The following is a 27,418-nucleotide window of genomic DNA, read 5'->3' as shown; positions in this document are numbered from 1 at the left end:
GGCGGGTAGACCTGTTGACCGATTAAAGCGGGTAGACCTGTTGTTCGCGCTCGGCGGGTAGATCTGGTGTCCGAACCCAGGGGGTAGACCTGGTGTCTTTGCACAGCGGGTAGACCTGTTGTCCGAGCTCAGCGGGTGCACCTGGTATCCAATTACAGGGGGTAGACCTGTTGTCCAGGCCCGGCGGGTAGACCTGGTGTCTGACAATAGCGGGTAGACCTCTTGTCCCGACCCAGCGGGTAGACCTGGTGTCCCAGCGCAGCGGGTGGACCTGCCCTCCGGGCTCATTGGGTAGACCTGCTCTCTGAGTCGGGCTGAGGGTTCTGCAGCCCTTCCCTGGCTGCTCCTGGCAGAGCTGTCCCCGCTGCCCTGGCACTGTCCCTGTCCCCTTCTCCCCAGCTGCCATCCGAGCCGTGTGCCTGCCGCCCTCCCACCAGGACCTGCTCCAGGGCACGCAGTGCTGGGTCTCTGGCTGGGGCTACACCACCCCTGACCAAGGTGAGCTCCCACCTCGTCCCTGTCCCCCAGCACTGCCCTAGACTTTCCCCCTGCTCCCCACTGCCCCATCCAGCCCCTTCCAATCCACATGTGAGCTTCCAAATGCACCCCCTGCCCTCATCCCACCCCTGCTCCAGCAGCCTGCACCCCTGCACCTCCAGATCCTGTGGGCCTGGCTGCACCAACTCCATGAAGTAATCCCAATTCCCCATCTCTGCCTTCCCCAGCTAGTGCCCTGCTCTCCCCTGCTGCTCCCCGCAGACCTTGTTTGTCCCTCTTGGCCCCTCTTTGCCCATCCCAGCGCAGGTGGCCGGGACGCTGAAGGAGGCCCTGGTGCCTCTGATCGGGACCCGGAGGTGCAACAGCTCGTGCATGTACCCGGGGGAGCTCACTGCCAGGATGTTGTGTGCCGGGTACCCCCGCGGGCAGGTGGACGCGTGCCAGGTAACGCTGGGAGCACTGGGAATGCTGGGGGTGTGCATGGATCCACCTGCCAGCCTCCTGTGTGGCTGAGGGAACACGGCCAGCTGGGACACAGCAGCCTGGCGAGGTCCTTGGGGAGGCAGGCTGACCAATTTTGGATGTCCCACCCCCGGGAGTGTCCAATTTGTCCAACTGGATGGGGTTTGGAGCAACCTGGGCTAGTGGAGGGTGTCCCTGCCCATGGCAGGGGTGGGTCTGGATGAACTTTTAACTCCCACTCAAACCAGTCTGGGATTCTGTGACCTGCCTGACCTGCCCAGGGGTCAGAGCAGCTCCCTCAGCCCCGGCTCTGCCCCCCAGGGGGACAGTGGGGGCCCCCTCGTGTGCTGGGATGGATCCACGTGGCGCCTGGTGGGGATCGTGAGCTGGGGCCAGGGCTGTGCTGAGCCCAACCACCCCGGGGTCTACACCAACGTGGCCCAGCTCCTGCCCTGGGTTCACCAGGTCACTCAGGTAAGCCCTGGTGTGTGCCCAGCCCACCCTACAGCCCTGCACCTTCCCCAGACAAACCCCAGTGCCAGCATCCCACTGAACTCTTTGTGTCACTCCCCTTGACCCACGAGCCTCTGGGATGACCTCTCCTATAGCACTGATTCCTCTTTCTGTTTATTTTATTAGATCTACTAGAAATCAGGCAAGGAGGAACTTCACAGAGCTACACTTTGTCCTCTCCATGTAATGAGTCTGGGACTGATTCATCCTGTCACTGTAACCTGAACAGAACCCCAAACGTGCTCAGTATAAATAGTTTATTAAAGAAAATAGCAAATTACATTTCTGTGAACAATAAACATGGGAGAAGTGGTGCTTTTCAAAATAGGTGGGTTTTTTTGGATTGCTGTGTGTAAAGGGACAGGGGATCCTATGAGATGTCAGTGTGAGGGCAACACTCTCAGCCTTTGGGTGAATCACTGGGAGGGGAAGAAAAGAACTTTGCTCCACATATGCAGCATCTTGGCCTCTGGGCTAATTTAAGTGAATGCTCTCAGTGAGTTTTTTAATTAAATGTACATTTCTCAAAATCTAAACCACAGCCTTTTGTGACTGAAAAAGACAATGCTACGAGTGCACCTTTCATTCCCTTTTTACATTGGTTTACACTTCTATCACTGTTCTAAAAGGACAGAAAATATAATACCAGAAAGACACCAGAGCTACCCAGCTCACAGCCAACAAAAACACAAAGGAAGGAGCTGAACTGGCTTCTACGGCTGGTAAAGCGAGACTGAAAAATTCTAAGTGAGTTTTGAGATATTTTCCATGAGAAATAAGAGAATTTTGCTACTTGTGCAAAACCCTGTGACTTGATCAGCAGTTCACTCTGCACAGGATCTCCTCTCCCCAAATCCCCCCTAAATTGTTGCTCTCTTGAGGTCTGTCCCTCAGGAGAACCTGAGGTGGGAAAGAGCTAAGTTTGGCACTTCAGCATTCCTGGGAGGATGGCAAAAGCTCTCAGAGCGTGTGGGTTTCACATGGAACTTGCAGGGACAGAAGAGGTAAGACAGAGAGGGGCTCCAGGCCCCCTGATGTAGAACTGCATAGATGAGAGTCACTGCTGAGCAATAAAACCCCTCTCCAGGACCCTGAGGCCAGTCTGAGATGAGGTTCCACAGCACCTCACATGGGAGGCTCGTCTGGCAGCAGTGCCTGTGCTCACAGAGATGCTGGATACAAGGTTTGATTTATTTTCCTATGCTGGCCTGAACAGGAAGATGAAATCCTAGAGAATGGGAACTAGCAAACATCAGCAAAAGCATCTCTCCTTCTCCAGGACACCCAGCAGCTCCTGAAGGAAAACCTGGATTTGGGCAGAACTGCTGTGGGGAGCGTGGCAGGAGGTGCCTGGCAGTCAGTGTCTGTGTGTTCCTCACCTGTGAGCTCCTGGTCCCAGACTCCCAGCCCCTCAAACACTGAGCCAGGAAATGTTAGAAATGTTCCTTCTCCCCCAGCCAAGCTCTGCGAAGCACTTACCCAATTCTGATATTTTTTTTACACCAGTACAAATAAAGGTCAAATCAAAAAATATCTGAAAGTCTTGGTTTGCTGTTGCTTTATCAGAAGCTGCAAAGTGCAGGTGGAAACGTGGGGTTACTTGATTTTGGCCAGTGCTGCTGCTCTCCTTTCTGTGTTCTGGAACAGGGCTCGGATCAGACTCTTCACTTCAGGTGCTGAGAATTCGGCTGCCAGAGGGCCCTTCCCATCTGCCCACCTGCAGGGGAGAGAAAGAGCTTTATTTAACCAAACTGCCCGGGAATGGCACATTCAGACAAGCCTCTGAGGAGCTGTTCCAGTGGTCACCAACCAGGTATGTGTGCAGCCCCAGCCCAGAACTGTTTAGCCAGGTACACAGAGCACCAGGCTGTGAGGTGATTCCTGCACTCAGTACCTTTTCTTTCTCCTAAATATGCCTAAAGCCTGTCTGCAAAATTCCCATTTACCTCCTTGAGAACACAAGAAAGAGGTTTATGCCCAGGTGGAAGTGGAGTTGGGAACCTCTGGTGAGTAACCCAGTTCCAGGGGCCCAGGAAAGGAGCTGCCTTCCCTCTGTGCCCTCCCTGTGGCTGGTGCCTCTCTGGTTTAACCTGCTGAGAACAGGGTGTTTTGTTGCCCTTCAGAGCTCTGTGTGAGGCAGCTGTGAGCAGGGACTGCCCAGCTCCTGCCAGCCAAGGTAACAGAAGTGATTATGCAAATCCTCAGGGATAGTTCAGATGAATCCCCCCTTGCAAGGTAAAAATCAGCAAGAAACAGCATCCTAAAAAGCAGAGGGCACTCGGGTGGAATGACAGCCAGGCTGCTCCCTGTGAGACACCCCTGAACTTGGAGAAGCCAAGGGGATGCACCAACACTCTGTGCTTGGCTCTCCCACAGCACCTGGTTTTTACCACTTTGCCTTTTCCTTCAGCTGCAGGAAATGATGGGCAAGCTTGAAATGGACTGTGAACACCCAAGAGCAGTCCCAGGAGCAGCTGCCTGATGCTCAGTGCCTGCCTTTCCTCTGGACAGCCCCTGCTGCTGTCAGACACTTCCCAGCTCCTGAGAACCAACTGAGAAGGGAGAAAGGAAGACACCTACTGATCCACAATTTCCTGGAGGTTGGCTTGCAGGATGATCATCAGCTCTTTGAATGTCATCCACTTCTCCACGTAGACTGGAACTTCCTCTTGGTACTTCTTGTTTTTCTCTTCTTCAGGTAGGGGGGTGAAGACTTGGGGTCCCTCCTCCACCATGATCCTACAGAGTGAGTACAACCTGTCTGCATCTTCTGCAGAGATATCCTGCAATGGAGAAAACTTAATTAACGCTGGAGCAGGGAGATTTAATTTTGGAGTGCCAAGTGAAATCAAAACTTGGTGTGGTGAACATTTCCCGTGGACACAGAGTTACAATTCCTGTGAAAGGTAACTGTTCCCCTGAAACCTGACCTTGGGACCAGCAAGGTCACAATGCCAGGTCACAAATGTCCCCACCACCCCAGGGCTGGCACATCCACCCCAGCAGGTACCTCCAGGGCAACAATCCTGGTGACAATCTCTGCCAGGGCTGTGTTCAGTAAGGTCCCCATGGCCTTGCAGTACACGTTCACTGGGAAGACATCCTGCCAGACCTGGCCCAGCCTCTTCAACTGATGCAATACCTGGAATGAACAGCTCTGTGTTACCTCCATGTTATCAAAAATAACATTAGGAAAGGCACTAAGTGATAAGGTGACCACTTAGGGTCAGAAACCAGGCTGAAAGAAGCAAAAGGCAACGAAATATCCTGCTAAAGACACAGCCCAGGATAAAAATAAAAAACATGTCAGAAAAGAGTTGTTTTAACAGTTCCACCCTGCTGAAACAGGACTGAGATTACACACTGGACCTTCCCCAGGACACCTGCAGACAAAGGGATGTCTGGCTTTGACTGCCTTCCTTACCTGCCTTATGGCTTTGTTTGCTGCACGGAAATTTTCCTCATCATCCATGTTAGAAAAATTCCTGGCACTTGAGAGCCTCTCCAGGATTTCCCCCTTCTGCACTCGCATCTGGGCCTTAAAACACTCCATCCCTTCAGGAGGAAAAGCAAGCAGAGAGAAGCAATTAAGCAATTACTAAATTTGCTGTGCCTATTTATGACTATAATTGCTGAATAATGAACTTGCTATAGTGTTTTATTTTTAATCGAATTTCCAGTCCCTAAACAGTCTCATAGAGCCAATTTAACCAGTAAGCTTTTGTCCAGCTTGCATTGCTACAACACTTCTGAAAAAGAGCAGAGTAGCAGAATTAAGTGTGGATGACTCCTGTTAGCTGACACAAACTTATCTCTGAATCTGTTTCCACAGGATAAACTGAAGAAAACATTAAAGGACTGAGCAGCAGATCCCAAATATAGTGCTAAACATTGTGCTGGAATACATATAGTTTGTGGAACTATGTGCTGGACAAGAGCTGGGTTCCAAAGAGCCAAGACTTCCCAATTTGGAAAATGTTAATAAGGATGCCCTGCTCCCAGGGAGTCAGCAGCCACTCCTCCATCAAACCACTCAGCCCCAGCTGCCAGGGTTCATTGCCACATGCCCCAGGCGTGTGTTTTGGGCCAGGAGGGTGTTACCCAGTCTCCTGAAGGCAGGCACCAGGTCCACGAAGGAGGCTGCCCCGTTGCTCAGGATGTTGGTGGTGTGGTAGCGGAACTGGTGGCCCAGGGTGAGCAGGTGGTGGGCGAGGTACATGCAGTTGTTGTGGTGGATGGCTGCCAGCTGGGGGAACTTCTGCAGGCTCTCCCTGCCCCAGGCAGGAGGAAGAGAGAAGGAAGAAATGTATTTATTTATTAATCTGTTAAAAAAAAATAGTTGTGCCTACCCCAGAGAAACTCGCTGCAGGCGTTGCAGAAAATGGGCGAGGCCTGACTGGCATCAGTCAGAATAAAAATACTGAACTTGTCACATTCCCAAAGGATCCCACAGGAAAGGAACATCTGAACCATGTGGTATCCCACTCTTTTTCTAGCCCTGGACTTTCAAACAGAAATATACTTTGTTACAGCAAAGTTACGGTGAGGAAAAGGGAGAGAAGTCCTGTCAGGAACACTCCAATGTTCTCTGACAGGATTGGGTCCTTTCGTTGTCCCTTCATTGCTGCTTTTTTTTTTTTCAGGAAAAACATCATTAAAAATCTGTGCATCAGACCTGGGGTCAAAGTTACGTGGCTGGAAACAAAATACAACCATGCAAGAACTTCAACCATCCCCCTGCTCACTGGACTGGCAACTCAGAAACCCTCAAGCACCTACTTTGCACAGGTATGATTTAGTAATAGATTAATAGGAGCTTTTTGCTGCTGGAGGAAGCCCTTAGTAATCTCCAAGTGGGAGTATTCCAGTAGCATTATTCCCTCTCAACACAGGCCCTGGGAACACACACAGGCACACTTACTTGTGGTATGTTGGCACCACTTCATAGAACAGCTGGAAGATTCTCCTCACCGAGTAGAAGAGCTGCACACAGCTACAGGGAAAATGAGGGCCATGTCAGCCTGGCACTGGCATTAATGTCTTGTTCACACGTGACCCTCTGCCTTCTTCAAAACAGGGCTTTATGAGCACTGAAGCACTGGCACAGAGTGGACTGTCAGGATCAGTGACAGCCATGTCAACGGGCTGCAAAACTCACAGAGGCTGCGCTGACCTTGGAAGGTCAGTGTGGAAAAGCTTCAGAAGGGAGATATCTGAAACCCCAGGAACAAAGGGGACAGTGTCCCTTCCTCACCAGGTGTGCACAAACACTCAGCCCTCTCTCTGCCACTGAGGGGTTACCTGGGCAACAATCCTGCTCCAGGGCTGTGGTCTCTGGCTTTTAAAGTGCACTTTACATGGTCCTCAATATTTGTTTTCTCTCAAGAGCCCTGCCAGCTGCAGAGCTGGAGCTCTTTGCTTTCACCAGCACAAAGACAGCAAGAACTCTGCTCACAATGGGTGCCAGCACTTAACATTTGGTTTGGAAAGAAGAGATGGATTTGTTTCTAAACAACTGAGAGCTACAGTGGGATAAATCAGTGAAGTGGACACTGCAGTAGCTTCTCTCCCATGAAGCCATGGACTGTGTTGTGCACACTGGGGACTTTACAGTGGCTACACTGCTTTAATGGCTAAAATACAAGGCAGTGCACCTGAATGTTCCCTGAAAACCCAACTCCAAAGGCTGCTTCATCCCAGTACTGCAGGGAGAAGAGTTTGCAGCTGTACCCGTGTCCTGCACAAACCCAGGGCTGCATCCACCAGCCACAGTGAGAGTAACTTTAATGACTGGTTCTAATTTTTTAAGTATGTTCTATTCTTTTAAAGTTCCTTTAACCTATTAACAGCTGCTTGGTGTTGCTAGAGGCAGTGAGCTTCTGACACCCAGATTACTGATCAGTAACTCCTACCACTGGTCCGTGCTGACTGTGGCCTCCAGGAGAGTCTGATAAACCAGCTCCATGAGCTGCTCCACGGAGGAGCTGATGCGGCAGGTGGGCAGGGAGAAGGTGTACTGGCTCAGCCTGGTCTCCCCCTCCAAATTCACTGTGCCATTGTGCAGGAGGTTGGAGGGCTTTTGCATCTTTGAGTGATCTCCTGACGCAGGGTCAGGAAGCTGTGGCAGGGTTACACAGGACTCGGGTGTGATCTGAGGGGAGACAAGAGTGAGGTGTAATGGAATTTGGAGCCCACAGAGAGGAGACTGTGCAAGATTACAAAGCACTGAATGACAGAGATTTAAGACTCGAGATAAACACAAGACTTGCAGCACTACTAAAAGATGTTTAGAAATTGTTGTTTGCCAAGATCCCCAAATAATCCCACGTGCTCCACAAAAAAAGGACTTGACTGTTGTAGACAATCCTTCCCCAACCCCTATTTTTTCCAGAAGAACTGTGTGTTGCATCACCTTGACAGTGTTGTGGATTTCTGAGGTCATCAGGTTTCTGGCTGCTGCAATCACATCCTGGCACTTCTTGCTGGCAAAGTGGGAGTTGACGTTACGGGCATATTTCAGTAAGTCAGTCGTGTCTCCTTTCAAAAACTGCATGTTCTTTAAGGCCTTTTCAAATTCCTCTGTGGATTTAATCACCTGAGAAGAGCAGACACATGTTTTACATTAACACAGCCTCCCCAAGTCAAAGAACCAAACTAAAATTTTGTATAAACTTCCACTCAGCTGAAAGCAAGGGATGACAACAGGTTTTAGAGTGCACCGAGCACTACAATGTCCTCCTGGGCCACCTGGGGCTCTGTGTTCAAACTGGACACCTGGCATCTCCTGAGGAGGGATTTTTTGGGACCCACCTCTGTGTACTGCTCCAGTTTGCTGCTGTTGCTGGGGATGGAGTTCACCAGGCAGTTCTGAACGAGGCAGTTGGAGAGCTCTTCCCAGATCAGCTCCCCCAGCAGCTCCGCCAGCGTGACTCTGCCGTCCTTCCTGTCCTCCCCAGGCTGCTCGAGAGGCACATCTGGATTCCAGAGAATACAAATGGATCTTAATACACCTGTTTCCTGGACCAGACCCTTCACCAGTTCAAAAGACTTTCCTCTTGCATTTCCCTCACATGTAATATTGATTAAAAACCAGGTATTCTGGAAACTTCTGCTCCAATTACATGGACAAGGTGCTGATCATCGACTAATTACAAAAGGGAGAAGCTACCTACTTAGCAGGTATTTGTGGAGAGCTTCAAAAATAAGCTTGATCTTGTCAAAAACCTCCATGGGAGAGGACTGATCCAAGGCAGGCTCCTCGCATTTAAACCTCAGGATGAGCACGTCTGGCCGCTCCTCGGTGAGTGGCTGCAGGGATGGGTATGAAATCACTGGCTTGAGGATGTATTTCAGCAACAACTGGCCTGAAAAAATGAAAACAAATATGTTTTCCAACAGCAGAGGGCAGGTAGTTTGCTAGAGTGAGGTCCAGCCCTGGATACTTTGGATGTAGAGACTCTGCATGAAGTGGAAGAAACAATCTCTTGATCAACTGTATCAGGGAGTAGCTAATGAGGTAAAACTCTTCAAGCATCAGACTGTGAAACCACACAGTCACAAATTAAAAGCATACTGAATTGTCAGGAAAGGACAAATAATTCCAGGTAAATAATAGGATAAATATTTTCCTACTAATAAGAATCACAGCATTTACTTCAGAGTCGTGGGAAACACAAGCCAGGAGAGAAAGATTTTCCAGTGTACTGCTGGAGTGACCTGGACCTCAAGATCCATCCCCAAGCCTGAACCCCTGTCCCCGTGGGCTACTGGGGCTGTGTTTGTCTGGTCTGTCTCACCAAAAGCCTTCAGCCTGGTGTGCAGCTCTCCCAGGACAGCCAAGGCCTGGAGCACGGACGCCACAGGTGGGCCAGCAACCTCCTCCTCCTTGGATGGCATCGTGTGTAAGTGCAGCTCCGAGTGCACCACTGCCTCCAGGCTGCTTTCTAAACACAAAGAGCTCTGTCAGAATGGGATATGAGAAGCTACTCAGTCCTCAGGTGGCAGCTGAAGCAATGTTCAGAGACAAAGAGCTTGTTAAACCACCTTACTCCAACAGTTTTAGTGCATTTCCCATCTTGTGGGTGCCTGGAAACAGGCATTTCAAACAGCGCAGCAAAACCAGTGAGACAAAGCAGAACCGTGAGCACCTTTGGAAGGAGGGAGCTGCCACACAATGAGTTTCTGCCACTCTTCCCCCAGGTGGCAGAGCATGTTCTGTGTCTGCACCGTGAGCTCCGTGCCCAGCGCCCTCAGGATCTTCAGCTCGAAGCCCTTGCGGGATTCCAGGTTCCTGAGGCTGCCCCGTGCCTGGGGGGGAGGATCAGACACACAACACTGGTCAGTGCTGCCCCTGCTAGGGAACTGATGCAGTTTATGCTCAGGAAGTCACCATTACCTTCTCCAGCTGCTGAGCTGCTGCAACATACTTCTTTTCCAGCAGTGCAGTCTTGTGCTCTTTGATGGCTCTGTCGAACTGCAACAGTCAGACAGACCCGGATGGAACAGATTCAACAGCTCTGCTGTTACACTACAGTTTTTAAGCTACACAGTTAGAGACAGGGGAGTTACAGACGTTCAGAAGAGAAGCCCAGAATGATGTCTCAGACTGAGGAGTGTGATTTTAAGCTGCCCCCTCTCCCTCCCCTCCTCACCTCCTGCAGCTTTTTCAGCACACTCAGGACCAGAGTGTCCCGCTCCAGCTGCTGCTTCAGCTCCGTGAATTCAGCAACAGCCACATTTAGATCTCGCTGGACCTAAAATAACAAATTGTTCAGTTCGCTGGCAGCAATTGTTATCAGGCACACTTCCTCTCACACATGAGATTTAGAGTATTTCTGTTACTAGAATGATTTGGTGAAGAGGAAAATGGCTCCATCCATTTTGCTCCTCAAAAGCACTAGAAACACTTATAGGATGGGTTTTTCTTTTAATACATAAGAGTTGTAGAATGGGTTGGACTCATGGCTAGGCTTCGTGAACAAAGATTTGGGATAGAATGGGTTGGAAGGGCCCTTAAAAATCATCCAGTTCCTACTAGACTACAGTTTTTTTAAAGGCACTGTAAGGAAATTCAGTCTTAAAATGCAGTTAACATTACTTCAGTGTTTCTTCAGCACAGCCACATAAAATACAAGGATGCTTGAACTGAGCTAAAAGTCAATTCTCAGTGAACACCACTGCAGAACTCCAGATGCTGGGACATCAGAGGTAATAATCAGAGTGTGAGTCTTCAATCTGACCTGCAGGAGCTGCTCATGTTCCCCTTAAGGCATCACTGGATGTGCACAGGTATGATTTGAGTTCCTGTTCTGCTCTAAACCACTGTGGGACCAACATGGGTCAGTTTGTGTGTCACACCCCCTGCAACAGCCAGGGCTGGTCCTTCTCTGGGAGGGACACTGTGACACTCCTTCCCACCTGCACAGCAACAGGACAATCCCTTAATGACAGCCCTTAGCTTGCACCCTGCTGTCACACACACCTGTGTCACCTCAAGACATTCCTTAGGGGTGGTGTCACTTAGTCAAGAGTCACAGAATCGTGGAATATCCTGAGTGGAAAGGGACCCACAAGGACCATCGAGTCCAACTCCAGGCCCTGCCACCCACCCCAAAATGCCCCCTGCAGTCACCTCGTTCTCGATGCTCGCCCTGAGCAGGTCGATGTTGCTGGACAGCCCATCCACCTGTGCCACCAGCTCCTCTGCACTCTGCATGCTGGGCAGGAACTCGCTGTACTTCTTGTTTATCATGTTGCAGACTTCTCCCTGCAGAGAGGGAGCAAGGGGACAGCGTCAGCACGGGGAGAAGGGAGCAGGACCGCTGGGAGCAGGGGTGAGAGATGGGGGCACCCCAGGATGAACCAGGGCTGGACACCCTGATCTGACTGACCAGGCTGTGCAGCTGGTCCAGCCCAGGGGTTGGGGCACCCCGGGATGAACCAGGGCTGGACACCCCAGTCTGACCCAGGGCTGGGACAGAACCCCAGAATTGTTGGGGTTGGAAGGGGCCTCTGGAGATCACCCAGTCCAACCCCCCTGCCAAGGGCAGGGTCACCCGGAGCAAGTGACACAGGAAAGCGACCGGGTGGGGTTGGGGTTTGGAATGTCTCTGGAGGGAGAGACTCTGGGACAGACAGGGGCACCTCGGACTGACCCAGGGCTGGACAGCTCGGCTGACTTAGGACTGGGCACCCTGATCGGACTGACCAGGGCTGAGACACCCCGGACTGAGCCAGGGCTGGACAGATGGGCTGACCTAGGACTGGGCACCCTGATCGGGCTCACCTAGGACTGGGCACCCTAATCGAACTGACCAGGACTGGACAGCTGGGCTGACTTAGGATTGGGCACCCTGATCGGACTGACCAGGACTGGACAGCTGGGCTGACTTAGGACTGGGCACCCTGATCGGACTGACCAGGCTGAGCCAGGGCTAGTGGGACGCCCTGGACCCACCCAAAGCTAGATACCCTCATCTGACTGACCCAGGGCTGGCCATTCCGGGCCGGACACCCCGCTCCGGACCAGGGCGAACACTCCAGTCTGACCCAGGGCCGGACACCCCGGTGCGCACCGGTTCCTCGGCCGCGCCGGCCCCGCTCCCCGCCGTGTGACCCCGTCCCGTGCCTCCCCCCGTGCCCAGCCCTGCCTTGAGCTCCTCGACGCGGCGGGACAGCCTCCCGACGCGGGTGCCCAGGTGCTCCTTGTCGAGGCGGCCCGAGTGGGCCAGCACGGCCGCCACCAGCGAGCCCGCGCGCGCCGCCATTGCTGCCCCGTGCCACTACGGCGGCCGGCACGGGCCAGAGTGCGGCGCGGAGCCGCAGCGAGGGACCGCGGGTTCGAGGCTGCGGGGGGACGGATGCGCCGGGGCGCGGTGAGTGCGGGGGATATGTGCGGGCTGGGGGGCTCCGGGGGTGCTGCGCGGCCATCCGGAGGTGCTGGGGGGCGTGCGGGTGCTGGCGTCTGCGCGTGTGCTGCAGTGTTCTGTAGCTGGGGGGACACCAGTGAGTCCTGGGGTTGTAGGGCTGGAGGGGGCACCAGTGGATGCTGCGGGACCTGTGGATGCTGGAGTTCTCTGGTTAGGGGGCACCAGGGGATGCTGGGGGGCTCCACGAATGCTGGAGGTCTCTGGTTAGGGGGGCACCAGGGGATGCTGGGGGGCTCCACGGATGTTGGAGGTCTCTGGTTAGGGGGACACCAGGGGATGCTGGGGGGCTCCATGGTTGCTTGGGGACCTGTGGCTGCTGGGGTTCTATAGCTGGGGGGACACCAGTGACTACTGGGGGACCTGTGGATGCTGGAGGTCTATGGTTAGGGGAGCACCAGGGGATGCTGCGGGACCTGTGGATGCTGGAGGTCTATGGTTAGGGGAGCACCAGGGGATGCTGGGGACTTGGGGGTGCAGGAGGTCTATGTCTGGGAGGACACCACGGGATGCTGGGGGGCAATGACTGACGGGAGACAAGTTAATGCTGGGGTCTCCCCAGCTGCTGCAGAGTTTCGTGGCTGTGGAGGGGACCTGTGGATGCTGGGGAGCACACCAGTGGCTGCCAGGGGACCGGTGGATGCCGTGGGGGATGCATGGATGGTGGGGGCTTTGGGGGGACCCCTGGCTCCTGGGGGTCCATGGCCGTGAACAGACCCTTGGCTGCAGGAGGCTCCCTGGCTGCTGGATGTCTTGGGGGGTCCGTGGCTGCTGGGAACCCACCACCTCAGCCCCAGCTGCCCTCCCCTGCCCTCCCAGGGCTGCCAGGCCGGGCTGGGGTGAGGAGGCAGGCTCAGAGCACCTCAGCCATCCCCAGCTGCCGGGGGAGGGAGGCTCCAGCCCCCGGCATCCGGCACCTGACGCAGATCTGGGGCCAGTGGTGCAGTTGTGGTGAGGAGCTCTCTGAGCAGGGGACAGAACCGCCACCTCTGTGCCATGTGGAGGGGAAGGGCCCTGGGTGTCTGGGCAGTGCTGGCCAGCCTGGCTGTGCCCAGCTGGGGTGACAAAGGTGAGTCACTGGGTCTCGGGGCAGTTGGGCACTCGCCGTGGTCCCTGGAGATGCTCCGGGGTGTCTGGGGTGCTGGGAGGGTGCTGGGAAGGAGCCCCACGGCTTGGTGGGGCTTTCCACCTGGATGTGAGGTTCCAAATGTCCATGGGGAAAAGGGAATGGGTGCAGTGAGGATGGGATCACTGCCAGCTCTGCCTGCCCTAGACCATTGCTGTGACAGCCTGGAGCTGCCTCTGTTACTGTTACTGCCTTGCAACGACACAGTCTGCTTTCCCCAGAGGTTTTTGTTTGTGGTGGCCTTTCTGCTGCTCAGGGACAGCCTGAGCATCTCCATGAAGGAGCTCTGAGTTCTGCACCACTGTGAGGGTTGATAACTCAGCGGTGAACTCTCTGCTCTCTCTCTTCTTTTTTCTTTTTTGGTACAGAAGCTAAAATAATTGTGAAAGAAGTCAGTGGGAAGGTGTTCTTGGAATGTCCAGCAGCTGAACAAAGTCAAGTTATGTGGTGGAAAGATGGGAACGAGCTTGGAAACGGAACTCAGCTGGAGCTGGGTGGAGTTTACGATGATCCCAGAGGCCTCTACACGTGTCGAGCAGGAGAGACAACAGAGTGGAAGCTCCAGGTGCACTATCGAAGTAGGTGCTGTACCTCTGCTTTCTAGAGCCAGAACTGCCTCGAGTTTTCACCCCGGAAAATTTTGGAGGGAACTACCGGTTTCCCAGAGTCTGTGGGTGTCTCCCCCAGTTTGCTGCAGGTTCCCCTGTCAGTGGTGTCCCCATGAGAGCCCCAGTTAGAGCCATGACTGATGCACTGCTGGCCTCTCTCCGGCCCTGCGCTGGGTGCCGGGGGACACACGGCAGCTTGTGCCACTGCCCCGGGTCACACAAGAGGCCAAACTCAATCCCAGGTCTCTCTTGGCCTGGGACTGGAGCCTGTCCGTGTCCCTTTGTGCTTCCAGTGTGCCAGAACTGCATCGAGGTGGACGCTGCCACCGTCTCGGGGATCGTGATCGCGGACGTCGTGGCCACGGCGCTGCTGGCAGTGGCCGTGTACTGTGTCACTGGCCATGATAGGGGACACACGTCACGAGGTGAGGGGGGACAGGGCCTGGGCACCCCCAGGGGCTGCAGATGGGTTTGGTTTTAAAGGCACCACGCTGCCCGTGGCTCCCCTGATCCCTGACCGCCTCCTTTCTCCATTTAGCCTCTGACAGGCAGAACCTGATTGCCAACGACCAGCTCTACCAGGTGAGTGTGGGTACACACCTGTGTGTGTATGGGGGGACCTTCAGCACCTCTGTACACTGTGGGTCCATGGGGACACGTCTGCTGGGGGATAATCGATGCCTGGAGGTGGATATTGCTCTCTGATGGGGCAGCTGCCTGTCCCCAGAGGACGGGGCAAGCTCAGCTACCTCGTCTCTTACTGTGTGTGTTAAGCTCTGTGTGTGGGGAGGGACACTTGGGAAAGGCTTGGCAAAGAGAGGGCTGGGCCAGCTGCCCCTCTCAGGGCTGGACAGACATGGTTGGAGCTCATCTCCCCCTTTTTTTCCCCTGCAGCCCCTCGGAGAGCGGGAGGATGAGCAGTACAGCCGGCTGGCACCCGCCCGGGCCCGCAAGTGAGGTGGGGACACTCTGGAGCCTGTGACTCCATCAGCACACAGGCTTTGCCTGGACATCCCTCCTGCTCCGTGCCAGGCTGGGCTGCTTGTAGCACTGTGCTCATTCCATGACCTCCTGCACTTCTGTATTCCTCTCATTAAAGATGAGCCTGTCCCACAGCCTCCCTGCTCTGTCCCTTCTGTCGAGGGCCCTGGGGAAGGTGCACACTGGATGGGATCTGATCACTGGGAAGTTGCACATTTCATGGGATCTGGATGCTGGGAAGGCGCACGTGGGATGGGATCTGGAGTCTGGGAAGGTGCACACTGGATGGGATCTGGTCCTGGGAAGGTGCACACTGGTGCTCCCCAGCTCCGAGCAGGAACAGCCAGTGTGGTCTGAGTGTGGTCAAAATGGGAGCAGACACCAGCCAGGACCAGCCAGCAGTTGGAAACCTCAGAAACCCGGTCACCCCCCCCCGTGCCAGTTGCACACACCTGTAGGTTGTTTTCCTGCTTTTCTCGGAATCTGGGTGCCAGGCTTTAGGGAGGACCAGGCTGAGAAGTGCCCTGTGACTCAAGCAACCCAGTGTTCAGGGGTATAAAGGAAGCAAAGAGGTAACACTCAGTAAAAACTGGCCACAAATCTGTGACCCAGCAACAACATGCCGTCTGTGCAGAGCTGTGGGTGCCCTGATCACAAGGGTGTGATCAGCCTTGTGGGCAGTGAGCAAGGAAAGGACCTGTTTTCCTACAGTGTTGGGTCCTTACACGGCAACATTTTGCTCTTCAGAGGAGCAGAATAATGTCTTAGTGGTTTTTCTGCTCCAGTGAAGGGTCGGCCCATGTGGCCGTTGCAGGTAGACTATGCCAACACCTGCCTGTTACCTGCAAAGCCATCTGGGTAGGACTTCATTAAAAAAGTGACCAGCAGACTGCCTAGTCTGTAGCTCTTTCACCACCATCAGGTCTCAAAGCAATGGGCAAAGGTGGCTAACCTCACCCAAGGAGCAGGAGAAGCACAAATCCAAGAGCCAGACTGCGAGAGGCTCCTCAGCACCTCACCCTGGGAAGGACAAAGAAATATCTCTCCAGTGCAGGTAAGCACAGAGGCAGAGAGATGTTGCCACTGGGTGGGTGCTGATCCCACTGAGATAAGGAGTGTGTGGGATGGCACTGGCTGGGGCAAACACGGGGCAAACCTGTACATTTATGCACCCCACAAACAGTGGCAGAAGCACCGGGGTGGAGCCTGAAGCAAAAATTTAGACCTTGCACGCCCAGAGTGGTCCAGGCTTCTCCCATCCCACCTGAGGAATGGGCTGCGTGGCTGGGCTGAGCAGGCACCCCTGGAGCAGGGCTGTTTTGCAGGAGGTGAGAACGTGGCCCAGAGTGGTTTCAGAGCTGCTGGGGGTTAGTGCTCCTCGTATCTCTCCATCTCCCTGCTCGCTGCTCAGAGCCTTGTATGGTAACCCCAGCTGTGCCTCTCAAACCGCATCCTGGGGCTGAGCTGGGTGTTTATCTCCCCACACTGAAACTCAAGGGTTAAACCACCCCCAGCCCCCATCACTGCTGCTGTTTCCTTTCCTCAGAGCTGCTGCTCTGCTGGTAACAGCCCCGTGGGTGGCTCTGGTGTCAGCCCAGAAACGTTCCCAGGCACCACAGCATCTCTCAGGCCCTTCTCAACCTGTCCCACTGCTGCTGGGCCATTTTGGTTTTAATATAATGATGCCTCTGCTCCTTTTGCTACAGTCCCAGGCAGCAAATGAAGATAAGGCTGTGAACATGAGATCTAGACAAGGTCAGAGGGCAGCCACTCTGAAGGACCCGCTCTGCCCAGGGAGGCACTGGAGGGAAGGGGAGGCACTCAGGGCAGAAATTAAATGGAAGGGACAACCAGAGCATGCAACTGGAGCAGAGAGTGTGAGTGAAAAGGAGGCCAGGAACCAGGAGTGAGGCTGCAGTCCTTTAATGGGGAGGAAAACTTCCCTTGCCAATGCAGGTTTCTGTTCCCTGGTGTCAAACCAAAGCACACCCCAGGGTGGGACAGCGGGTGCCTGACCTGGCTGACCCCAAAATGCCTCAGCAGAGCTGCAGAGCTGGCACTGAGCTGGGCAGAAGCATTTAGCCCTTATGCTGCTGCTTCCATGGCTTCCAGCCTGTCATCCTGGGAATTTCAGAACCCCCTGGATTCCAGGCCTGCATACACTTCCCGCTGGCCTTTCCGGATGGGCTGTGGGATGGAAAAAGATGTTAGTTTGGGAATCCTTATCTTAGTCCACGCAACACATTGGGGAAAACACAGCAGAGCAGGTGCAGCACTGCTGTGTGGTGTGTGCAGAGCACAGGGAGCTGCACTTCTGCTCCCAGATCCCTGTGGCAGCACCAGGAGAAGGCGCTCCACCCTCAACACCTCTTTTCCTCCAGTCCTGTGGGAGCTTGGAGCTTGACTGGATGCTTTGCCAAAGGACAAATGCTACCAATTCCCAGACCTTGCTCTCCCTCCCCAGCCAGCAGAGAGATGGAAAACACTCCATACCTCATAGTCCGGGTTGGGAACGGGGGGAGGACGCTGCATCTTCTGACCTGCAACAGAGGCACAGAGAGGTGATCCCTGGGATGATTCAGGTAACACAGCACGAGGGACTTCCACAATGATTCCAGGGCAATGCCATGAACCCACAGGTCAACTTGCATGGCTTTATTATGAGCTTGGAGCTTTCAAAGAGCCAACTGCTGCCAGGAGCATCTGCCGTGCAGGGTTTGGCTCCAGCACAGCAGGGAAACGGGTTCTTATGGGCAGGAGACTTGGCAAAGCAGCTGCTCCCATCCCATGAACAAAGGCAGGTGTGGGAAGCAGGAGGTTGTTTGGTGAGGTCTTGGAAGCTCAGGGAGAGCAGAGGATGCTTTATGTAGTGCCCAGTGGCCACCACGGAGAGCAGAGATGCCTGAAAATGCTCTTACCTCGTGGCCGAGAGGCAGGACCGGGGCTTGCTCGCCCCTTCCTGCCTTTGCTGAAGTAGTAGACCAGGATCAGCACCCCCAGGGTGATGAGGAGATCTGCAGCGATGATCCCTGTGACCGTCAGGGCATCCAGCTCCTCGCAGTTGGCACACACTGCCAGGAGGAGAGGTGGAGATGCTCAGAGCTGGGCTGCCTTCCCTCCCAGCAGGAAAAGCCCAGGCCCCCCCTCATCTGCTGGGTGCTGGCAGAGAGACACAGCTCTGGGTGGCAAGGAGAAAAGAGCAAGCAGAAAGGAAAGGGGAGATTCCTTTTGCCAAAAATGGGCTCTCAGACCCTCACAGATCGGGAAGGGCCTCAGCAGCACCACATTCACCCTCGGTGTGTCAGAAGGAAGAGTGGTCTTCCCGTAAAAGCACCAAGTGCTGAAGAATTTACTATGTTTTCAGGTAATCTCTTCCACTCAATGTTTATTTTTCCTCACTGTTTGTGCTCTGTTTTTAATTTGTTGGCATGTTTTCTCTCTTTGTTTTGAAGAGCAGCACAATTCCCAGCACAAACTGCTGGGCAGTGCCTTTCCCTCCCAGCCGGCTGATGGGGAATTCCCCTTAGGAAAACAGTGGTCCAGGAGACTCAAATATACAGTGGAACCAGAAGATTTGGTTGTCTAAATGCAGGTGTCTGGTGCCATTTGAGATGCCTTTAAGTATTTAATGTGATCCACGCAGGCTTTGGCCCATGGGCTGAGGGAGTTTCTCTCACCTCTGGCATTCAGGTACAGCTCATGGCTCGTCCCACTGGAGGCAGAAGAACAGCTCAGGTTGATGGGAGAGCTCTTGTGGTCTGTTATAATGTGCTTCCTCACGTTGCTGGGGTCTGTTGTTCCCTCAGTTGACTTCCACTTTACATCATCTTCGGTCAAGGGACACGTGATTGTCACCGTGGTGCCCGAAATCTCCACCAGGAATTCTTCACTGGCAGACAGGCCTATGAGAGAGGAAACCAAGGGGAAAACTCAAATATTTCCATCCAGTTATTAGTCCTCAGCCCTGAGGCTCCTGCAGACTTTATGTCATATAGTTAAGAATGTTGGTAAAATTCATTTACCCTCCTGTGCTTCACCTGCAAAGAGAATAAGGAGTGTTAAAATAATGAGTGCTTGTTGCTGTTGAAAAAACCCAGCCCTGCTTGGGGACCACTGGTACTAATTAAGGGCAATTTATGACAGCCAATTTTTCCATCAGTGAGATCACTATCAACTAATGAACAGCGAATTTTTCCTATTCTACAATGTTCTCAAAATTCAAATATTTTTATTTGACTTTTAGTCCTCCCTTGTGAGGGGTATTTGGTCTTTAACTACTAAGTAGTTAAGAACAATGGTAAAATACAGTTACCCTGCTGAGCTGTGGTGCCAACTACAAAAGAAAGAATAAGAAGTGTTAAGTAGTTGAGTTTAGCTACTGATATCATGCACCTTTCCTACTTTCATGGTATCCTTTCTGAACTCAGCTGCTTGAAAGAGGTGTTTATGATCCTGTATTCATGCTAAAGGCAGCAGAAATATTCTGTTTGTGGGACAGGATGTTGTTTTGAAATTAAGCCTTTTCCCTTGGAAGCCATTTTTAACACAGACTAACACAGAATGGAAACTTGAATCATTTTCCGACCCAGTTTAGAAAAAGGGTTCTTATTGCAAGCTGTACACCCCCAAACTGTGCTTTATTATCATGGAGCAAAGACTGCTGGAAAATCCTCCCTGGTTTCTGCAGTAAGAACCCTGTGAATTCACTGGAGGGTGGGACTCTGACCCTTGATTTAACACTGTAAAACAGTTTATTTAGGTGATTTTTCTGTCCTGTAGGAAACAACCAGCTCCATGGGAGTCTCTGGAGCTGGAATATTAAAGAAACCATTGTTAGGAGGTGTGGATCAGGTTTGTGATTTCCTTTAAACACGTTTGTCAACAGAAAGTAAGGTAAATAAATAATTGTAGATTTGAAATGCCACAGACAAAGGACTTGGCTGAGAGGAGGTGATCTGATGCTTTTTTCTTTAGATGGATGAATTTAAATTTGAAAAAAGAACAGGCCATTGCTAAACCAGATGTTTTCTACCTTCCCAAAGGTTAGCAGTTGGTATTTGCAGCACATTGTCAGAGTAGTTGTAGTTTTATTGTAGTATGTCTCAAGTAATTATCTTTCTAACGTATCTCATTGTTACCTGCTTTTTTTAGAGTCTTTACAGACCCTCTGCACTTCATCCTAAAGCAGCTGCTCCATTCAAACTGGTAAGGTGGAAATTCCTACCACACAGGGATATCCCACCCAGTCTGAACTGAGGTAGTTACCCGCGATCACGAAATGGTTTAAGAAAAGTGCATGGACAAAGCATAAAAATAAAACTAAGACAACAGAACCTCAGAGATCGCACTGCCCGAAGCTCCAACCCTGGTGCCTGAAGCTTGGAGATCCAACCCTGGTGCCTGAAGTTTGGAGACTCACCTGCCCAGAGCAGGAGCCCCAGGAGGGGCCAGGACAGCTCCAACCTCATCCTTGTGTCCCTCCTTGTCTTGCTCTTCTCTACCACATCACACGGGCATCGCTGCGGGGCACGATGGGGCACGGTGGCTCTTCAAGGCCCTGTTACAGGAAAGAGGCCCAGGATCCTTTCCCAGAATTGTCCCCAGGGACACGAGCGAGCAGCTGAGGCAGCCCCGGGGCACGTGTGGGGAAATGAGCCCAGGTCAGGAAGTGCAGAGGCTCAAAAGGTCTGCACGGGACGTCACTGTGACAGTGAGGGGTGGCTGCTCTGCAACCAGCCTGGCCAAGCCTCGGGGCAGCTCTTGCAGCTGCCCTGGGAGCAGCAGGAGGAACGAGGGGATTAGATTTGCCGTCAGGACCTTCCTGGCAGCTTTTGGGAGTGAGTGTCTCTGGAGTTCAGGCTGCTGCAAACAGCTTCACAAAGAACCATGGAATGGTTTGGGTTGGAAGGGACTGTAAAGACTGTCCAGTTCTACCCCCTGCCATGGGCAGGGACAGCTTCCACTAGCCCAGGCTGCTCCAAGCCCTGTCCAGCCTGGCCTTGGACACTTCCAGGGATGAGGCAGCCACAGCTTCCCCAGGGCCTCACCACCCTCCCAGGGAGGAATTTCTTCCTAATATCTATCTAAACCTCCTCTCTTCCCGCGTGGAAGTGGCCTGGCCCCACTAGAGGGGGCTCCTGCCCCGGCCAGGACGGCGCAGAGGGGACGATCCCTCCAAACCCAGGCTGGGGGCAGGCACAGACCGCCCGTGGCACCGGGGCAGGGGGGTCTCAGAGCTCCTCTGCTGCGCTGGGAAGATTTTGACAAACTCATCTTTCATCTCATGACCCAGAACCCGAAGGAATTTCCCTTTCCAGCAGGGATGCTGGCACGGACACAGTGGGAATGCCTGCCCAGCTCCCTCTGCTCCAAGCCCACAGAGGAGGCAGAGCTGCTCCAGGGTGGTGAGAATCGTGGGGATTTGGGGGCACAGGCCCAGGGCAGACATTCCAAGTCATCCAAATCTCTCTCCTTCCACAGGGCTCTCCGCGTTCTGCACCGGGCACACACCTCAAGGGACTCCTTCCCAGACGCCTGGAGGATGGAGCTGGCATCTCACTCCTTCCCAGGAATTCACCATTTACTGACATGGCCAATCCCAGTGTCGTGGGCCCTGTTTCATTTATTGGGTGCTCTCTTTGGTTGTCAGAGCTTTCTTTTAGTTATTTCAGTTTCAAAATGAAACATCAGATAATTCAGGTTACTAGTGAGCGTGAGAGGGACACGTTTGACACAAGATGAAGATTATTGAAAGTCTGCAAGTAGAGATGGGAGCAGACCCTCTCCCCAGTCCTGTGCAGAAATAGGAAGTGGCTGCAAATTGGCTGCTAAGGAGCCGCCTTGCAGTGCTTTAAACACAAGCAGAACAACCCCCCAGCCTGATATTTATCCAGGGTGGCCATGAAAGAGAAGGAGATGATGTTTTGGAATGGTAACTGAATGGAAATCTGGGGAGATGCAGTGATGAAGGGTTAATACAGGGCCAAATTATTCCTGTGAAAATAGAGATACTTGGTACCTCAGAGCCATTAGCAGAGGCACGTTAGCAGGCACAAGATTCTCTGTGCTGTACTGTAGGTGTCTGTGTTCTGGTGGGACACTTCCATCCTCTGGATTTGTGCCCATCTGGTTTGGGTTGCTCTTTTTGGACTCTTTGCAGGTTTGGGTTTTTTTGCCAAACAAACGGCCCTGGCCCTTGTTCCTTTGAGTCATCTACAAACACCTCCAGGCAAATTTTCTTTTAGGAGCACAGCTACCTCCCACAGGAGGGGAGTGGTTTCAGGTGGAAGCTGGGAGGAGGAAAGATTGCAACACAAAAGAGCAAAGGAATATGGGAGGGAGAATAAATTAATCTTACCCTGAGAATCTCCCTGTTTTACACCCAGAAGTGCCCGGTGCTGCCGCACCTTCCCACGGTGCCCGGGCAGGGAGTGCTGACTCCAGCACTGAGAGCACTCGGAGCACTCTTGGCCTTGCAGGCCAAGCTGGGAGGAAGGAATTGGCCTTGCCGTGCTGGGAAGACTTTGAGAAACTCACCCTCCACCCAGTTTTCGAGAAGCAGAAGGGAATTTCTCTTGGCACGGGAGCACGGACGGGTGTCCCCGATGCGCGGCCGCGCCTGGGCGGGTGCTGTGCTCGTCCTTGGGGCGCAGCTCCCAGGTAAGGAAAGGAAACCTGCCCTGCCTGGCCTCGCTGCCCTCCTGCCTCTCCTCTTCCCATCCTTTACATTGTCACCAAGGCAGAGACTTTCCTCCCGTCCTGGTGCTGCGGTTCTCTCTCTCCGGGGTTCGCTGGCAGTGACACGAAGTGGTTGAGTTTCTCCTCGGACAGGTTTAGGCGTGTTTGAGCTCCTTCTGAGCTCGGGTTACGACGTCTTTTTCTCTCCTGCCGGGAATCTGAACTTTAGTCCAAGGATTTTTTTTTTTTTTTTTCTACCTTTGTTCCTAAACAATCAGAGATTGTTCAGGAGCCCCGAGTTCGGATCCTTTACACAGCAACAATTCCAGACTGACAATAAACTCGCTTGAGTTTTCAGTGGTTTATATCAGAACACTGGATTTTAAGAATACCTCAGCTCACGGATGTAATCTGTCTTGAAAAAAAGTACTTTAGACTTATTTCCCACAGTTTTTCTTTTTTAAAGGAGTTTAAAAGATTTGGCACTTAATCTTTGGAGGAGAAATACTTGGCACTTAATCTTTGGATGAGAAACATGATCTCTGCCAGCGAAGCTTTTCAAATGCGAATACTTTCAATGTTTTCAAAATATTTTCCCCTCTGAGATAAGAGATTATTCGGAAGGAAGTCTTTGGTTATAAATTACTTTCACATACGTCTTCATTATACAGCCAGATTTTACAACCTTAGATAAGCTTTTTTGGCTTGGATCATACTGGGGCAAGTTAACTTCCTAAAGTGACAGGAAATGATTAATAATTTTTTTATTTTTCACCAGAACTCCTTTGGTTTTCCTATTTTTCGTTTGCCTCCTTTCTGTGCCTTGCTGATTGTCCCTCTCTCAGGGCACCATCCGGCCAGCGATGCTCAGTTATTTTTGAAGCAGCAGCTGTGGTGGTTTGGTTAACAGAGGATGTGTCTTTGACACATTTACCTTGAGGATTTCCTCTAGAGTTCATCAGCCCGACTGTATTTGACCGCAGTTGTCCAGCTGGGCTGTTAACCCTCTAACAGGCCCTTCCTCCATCAGTAAGAGCAGTTTTCAGCGTGTATGATGCTGAGAGTACAAAGTGTATAAAGAAAGTTCTAGCATGGGAAATAGCCATTGTTTACGGGGTCTCAGCAGTCCAGTTTTAATGGGAGGACTGATTTTCCCCAGAAATCTGCAGGATCAGCCATTCAGGAATTATCTCTGTGCCTGAGACAATTATTTCCAGGGCTAGATAAGGCTCAGACTAAACACTGATAAGGAGCAGTGATGAGCTCACTCCTCGGCAGTGATTATGGCCTGTCACCCCTCTGTTTTCCCCGCAGCACTTTGGCTGGCAGCAGCAGTGGAAGTTTACACCTCGGAGGAGGTGGTTGCTGTGAACGGCACAAACCAGCGGCTGAAATGCACCTTCTCCAGCAGCAGCCCCGTCAGCCCCCAGCTCTCGGTGACCTGGAACTTCCAGCCCGAGGACCTGAGCTCCCACGAGCCGGTGAGTCGAGATCTTTACTCTCCATTTCAAACTGGTTTGCCCCAACAAACCAGTCCCAAGGCCCAGCACCCAGTGGCTGCAGCAGTTCCAGGCGTGGGGATGGGCACCCACACACCTGAGAGCCACAGCTCTGGGCACTGGGGCCTTTCCTCTGTCACCATTAATCTGAGCAATGAGGTCTGTTGATAGACCCTGGCTGAAGAACGTTTCATGCTTAGTTTTGGGTGATCAGGGTTGAACTGTTTGTGGCCTGATGGACTATTTGTGCCTGCTGACACCTCAGCCCTGTCTCAGCTGACACCCTGCACCCAGCAGGACTTGCAGGGCACAGGAATCTCCGAGTTCCCCCCCAGCCCAGGCCATTCTGTGTTCCTGTGATCCCTGCAGGTGTTTTACTACCTGAAGGAGCCCTACAAGCCGCCCTCGGGGCGGTTCAAGGACCGGGTCACCTGGGATGGGAATGTGGAGCGTAAGGACGTTTCCATCATCATCTGGAACCTGCAGCCCACCGACAACGGCACCTTCACCTGCCAGGTGACCAACTGGCCAGATGTTTATGGCTCCATCGGGGAGGTGCGGCTCCGGGTCGTGCACAAAGGTGAGAGGCCAAGAACCACCCCCAGAGGTCCTGTGAGCTTCACCAGTTCCCACGTTTGGGAAAACTACGGTAGAAAAAAAGGGTTGTAAGTGTGAAGCATGAGGGTGGTTAATGGATACAGGGGAAAAAAGGAGCCTAAGGGAAGGTTCTATTCACAGATGGAGGTTCCCAGCTACCACAGCCCCCTGTGTCCCCCTCTGGTTCATGTCCCTGTCTCTCTCCACGCAGTGAGTTTCTCAGAAATCCATTTCCTGGCTGTGGCCGTCGGATCTGCTTCTGTCCTGATGGTTGTTGTGGTGTTAGTTGTGATTATCTGTCGACAGCGACGCCAGAAAGCGCAGGAGAAGAGGACTGGGGCGTCAGACACTGAACTGTAAGGACAGAGGAGGGAGGGAAGGGCTCCTGGGAAAGCTTGTCAAAGGGAATTACTGGCTTGGCCCCTGCACTGGGCATCTACAATGCAAAGCTGCCAACACAATTAGCAGCAATTGGCTGCGTGTTTGCAGGCAGAGCAGAGCCCCAGGATGAACCAGCTTTGCAGTCCTCCCGTGGCTCTTGCCCTTCACAGTGGCTCCTCACCCCTGTGGTGGTACTTGGCAGGAGATCCTTGTCCCCTGGGCCTGGCACTGTGGTCACCATACCTGTAACACACCCATCTCACCATGTGATCCCTTATCTGTGCCATGTGTGACTCAGATCCTGCTGCTCAGGGTATCTGACACTCACTTGGGCTCTTTTTTCTTTTTTCCCCCCCTTTCTTTTGATAACAGTAAAGAAAAGGAGAGCCTGAAGATGAGAGAAGAAAAGGAAGCCAGTCCATTGGAAGACTAAAGGTCTAATTGGTGTAAATAATGCAGGTATCCATCTCTAATTAGTGTCTTGGTGTTATTGGGGACTTTCTAAGACAGATTTCCTCAGGTATTTCACTGTTATTCCCAGTCAACAGGCCATGGGGGCCATAAGCAGAAAGAGCTGAGGGCACAGTAACACTTTGCTGTTGGGGAATCTTCAGGAGACTCACAGCTGAACAGGCAGTGGAGAAAAGATGCCTCTTAAATGTACAAGAGATTTCTCCTCCCTAGTGTCAAGGATCATTTGTAGGAAAGCTGTTGTTGCTGCTTCCAATGGCATTCCTGCTTTCTGGGTAAAGAGGAATGAATTAATTTCCTTTTGCCAGTTTTGAATGCTGCTTTTTTATTCATTTAATCTTTATTGTTTAAAAATTGCTGCAGGAAGACTGGAGCTGTTTCCATATTTGCTGGCTTTGCTTAAACATTTCAGGATAACTTTTACCCGCTCGGTCTCTGAGGTCAGCAGTTGCCTCCATTATTTTTGTTTTCAGCAATAACCCTGAGTAATGAATGTTTGTTTTCCTTATAACCTTTCTTCTTAGGTACTTCCAAAGCAGATGGTGAAAGCTTGTAATTTGGGTTGTTTAGAACAAAGGTGAATTACAGACGCCCCACGCTGTGAGTGTGGTACCTCTGTTCGACCTGAAAGTCTGGCAAGGAAAGAGGGTGACACTGCACGAGTTGTGAATTCCCTTCAGCAGAGCAAAGCAGGAGGAACTTGCTCCACGAACAAGGACCTTCACCTTCACACCTGCGGAATGTGAAGGAAGTTGCTCTTGAGATGAAAAAACGCCAAAAGATTTGAACAAAGCGCCAAGATGTGTGACTGAGTGAGGATTTGGAAGTGTTTGAGCAGATGCACTCTTGCACCTTAAAAATCACAACGTGCCTTTGTGTTGCCCTGTTTTTCCTCCCCTGAGATCCTCCCTGACATCATGAAAACAGAGACTGACCAGAGAGGGAGCAGAGAAGCAGCCAGTTGCTTCAACAAGTGTACTTTAAATCTCTTTTTTACTTTAAATGGACTGTGTTAGAGCTGGGCAGTGTGTGCTGTTTGTTATTAGGGGTAACATTCACCAGTCAGTGTGGTTTTCACATCCATCTCTTGCAGCTTTGGGGGGTTTTGTAACTCTGGAGGGGTTGAGGTCACTGCCTTCTGTGGCTCCCTTCCTTTTCCTTCTCCCACTCCCAGCACTGCCTCGTGTTCCCTTTGGCTCCAGCCCCTCACCCTTTCTCTCTAAGCCAGGATGCTTCTTTCCCCCACTCAGCAGCCCTACACCCACTGCCACAGGCACCCCAAAATTTTGTCCAGCAGTGTCTCTGAGCTAAGAGACATCCCTGAGCAGGTGATGCTTGGTGGTGCAAGGTCCCACTCTGGTGCTGCATCAGCAGGGGATTGGAATTCCAACAACAGCAGGAATATCCCACTTCCTCCAAGTTCTGTTCATTGCCCAGGTGACCCCCAGCCCACCCCACACCTGCACTCACTCAGCCCATGCCCTGTACTCACACAGGCTTAATTTAAACAAAGGAGGCCCCAGATGGGGGATCCTGCAGAGCTGTAACGGTTTTTAACCAGTTTTTAAATATCACTGTTGCGATATTTAACCAGCCCCAAATCAAAACAGAGCCCTGTTTGTTTAAAGAGTGTCTTTATGGCTTTATAACCTGTAACGTGCCGGCCACGTTACCTGTCTG

The 27,418-nt window shown here is 52.4% G+C and overlaps 5 protein-coding genes across 5 annotated transcripts in view; 3 read left to right on the top strand and 2 right to left on the bottom strand.

The window, feature by feature from the left end:
• TMPRSS5 (transmembrane serine protease 5) overlaps positions 1 to 1,608 on the top strand; it is a 5,680-nt gene extending 4,072 nt beyond the window's left edge. Inside the window, exons 9-12 of the mRNA XM_027699234.1 lie at positions 400 to 498; positions 800 to 942; positions 1,282 to 1,434; positions 1,600 to 1,608. Coding sequence (XP_027555035.1) covers positions 400 to 498; positions 800 to 942; positions 1,282 to 1,434; positions 1,600 to 1,608 — 404 coding nt within the window. The remainder of the gene's footprint in view (positions 1 to 399; positions 499 to 799; positions 943 to 1,281; positions 1,435 to 1,599) is intronic.
• Positions 1,609 to 2,069: 461 nt separating this feature from the next.
• On the bottom strand, positions 2,070 to 12,242 carry ZW10 (zw10 kinetochore protein). The gene is made up of 16 exons (XM_027699539.1): positions 12,123 to 12,242; positions 11,105 to 11,239; positions 10,125 to 10,226; positions 9,869 to 9,946; positions 9,621 to 9,780; positions 9,270 to 9,416; positions 8,646 to 8,837; positions 8,284 to 8,447; positions 7,886 to 8,068; positions 7,386 to 7,624; positions 6,395 to 6,466; positions 5,575 to 5,744; positions 4,898 to 5,028; positions 4,484 to 4,615; positions 4,054 to 4,256; positions 2,070 to 3,190 (listed from the first exon to the last, which is right to left on the bottom strand). Exons 1-16 carry the CDS (start codon positions 12,237 to 12,239, stop codon positions 3,070 to 3,072), a joined length of 2,346 nt encoding a protein of 781 aa, XP_027555340.1. The 5' UTR covers positions 12,240 to 12,242; the 3' UTR covers positions 2,070 to 3,069.
• An 839-nt stretch (positions 12,243 to 13,081) lies between these two features.
• On the top strand, positions 13,082 to 15,263 carry LOC113975496 (T-cell surface glycoprotein CD3 gamma chain-like). The gene is made up of 5 exons (XM_027699555.1): positions 13,082 to 13,467; positions 13,893 to 14,102; positions 14,426 to 14,557; positions 14,671 to 14,714; positions 15,027 to 15,263. The coding sequence occupies exons 1-5, from the start codon at positions 13,395 to 13,397 to the stop codon at positions 15,087 to 15,089; spliced, it is 522 nt and encodes a 173-aa protein (XP_027555356.1). The 5' UTR covers positions 13,082 to 13,394; the 3' UTR covers positions 15,090 to 15,263.
• Positions 15,264 to 17,031: 1,768 nt separating this feature from the next.
• On the bottom strand, positions 17,032 to 20,711 carry CD3E (CD3e molecule). Its single transcript, XM_027699554.1, has 5 exons — positions 20,533 to 20,711; positions 18,791 to 19,015; positions 18,032 to 18,184; positions 17,607 to 17,653; positions 17,032 to 17,300 (listed from the first exon to the last, which is right to left on the bottom strand). Exons 1-5 carry the CDS (start codon positions 20,579 to 20,581, stop codon positions 17,244 to 17,246), a joined length of 531 nt encoding a protein of 176 aa, XP_027555355.1. The 5' UTR covers positions 20,582 to 20,711; the 3' UTR covers positions 17,032 to 17,243.
• Positions 20,712 to 21,799: 1,088 nt separating this feature from the next.
• MPZL2 (myelin protein zero like 2) lies at positions 21,800 to 27,019 on the top strand. Its single transcript, XM_027699550.1, has 6 exons — positions 21,800 to 22,772; positions 24,105 to 24,271; positions 24,659 to 24,869; positions 25,098 to 25,242; positions 25,640 to 25,726; positions 26,263 to 27,019. The coding sequence occupies exons 1-5, from the start codon at positions 22,718 to 22,720 to the stop codon at positions 25,698 to 25,700; spliced, it is 639 nt and encodes a 212-aa protein (XP_027555351.1). The 5' UTR covers positions 21,800 to 22,717; the 3' UTR covers positions 25,701 to 25,726; positions 26,263 to 27,019.
• Positions 27,020 to 27,418: the final 399 nt, after the last annotated feature.

This window comes from Neopelma chrysocephalum, unplaced genomic scaffold (assembly GCF_003984885.1).
Source record: "Neopelma chrysocephalum unplaced genomic scaffold, ASM398488v2 Primary Assembly neopelma1_138, whole genome shotgun sequence".
NCBI classification, from domain to species: Eukaryota; Metazoa; Chordata; class Aves; order Passeriformes; family Pipridae; genus Neopelma; species Neopelma chrysocephalum.
This window is presented reverse-complemented; position numbering and strand designations above follow the sequence as displayed.

Bases quoted from the DNA above. Each gene is read 5' to 3' on its own strand.
- MPZL2 (XM_027699550.1), top strand. From the start codon at position 22,718: ATGCGCGGCCGCGCCTGGGCGGGTGCTGTGCTCGTCCTTGGGGCGCAG. The intron at 24,870-25,097 runs GTGAGAGGCCAA...CTCTCCACGCAG, and splicing joins GCTCCGGGTCGTGCACAAAG to TGAGTTTCTCAGAAATCCAT. The intron at 25,243-25,639 runs GTAAGGACAGAG...TTTTGATAACAG, and splicing joins GGGGCGTCAGACACTGAACT to TAAAGAAAAGGAGAGCCTGA.
- CD3E (XM_027699554.1), bottom strand. From the start codon at position 20,581: ATGAGGTTGGAGCTGTCCTGGCCCCTCCTGGGGCTCCTGCTCTGGGCA. The intron at 19,016-20,532 runs GTGAGTCTCCAA...CCTCTCTCATAG, and splicing joins GGGGCTCCTGCTCTGGGCAG to GCCTGTCTGCCAGTGAAGAA. The intron at 17,301-17,606 runs GTATGGAGTGTT...TCCATCCCACAG, and splicing joins TTCCCAACCCGGACTATGAG to CCCATCCGGAAAGGCCAGCG.
- LOC113975496 (XM_027699555.1), top strand. From the start codon at position 13,395: ATGTGGAGGGGAAGGGCCCTGGGTGTCTGGGCAGTGCTGGCCAGCCTG. The intron at 13,468-13,892 runs GTGAGTCACTGG...TTTTTGGTACAG, and splicing joins GCCCAGCTGGGGTGACAAAG to AAGCTAAAATAATTGTGAAA. The intron at 14,103-14,425 runs GTAGGTGCTGTA...TTGTGCTTCCAG, and splicing joins GCTCCAGGTGCACTATCGAA to TGTGCCAGAACTGCATCGAG.
- ZW10 (XM_027699539.1), bottom strand. From the start codon at position 12,239: ATGGCGGCGCGCGCGGGCTCGCTGGTGGCGGCCGTGCTGGCCCACTCG. The intron at 8,838-9,269 runs GTGAGACAGACC...TCATTTTTTCAG, and splicing joins CACCAGGCTGAAGGCTTTTG to GCCAGTTGTTGCTGAAATAC. The intron at 7,625-7,885 runs GTGATGCAACAC...GTCTCCCCTCAG, and splicing joins AAATCCACAACACTGTCAAG to ATCACACCCGAGTCCTGTGT.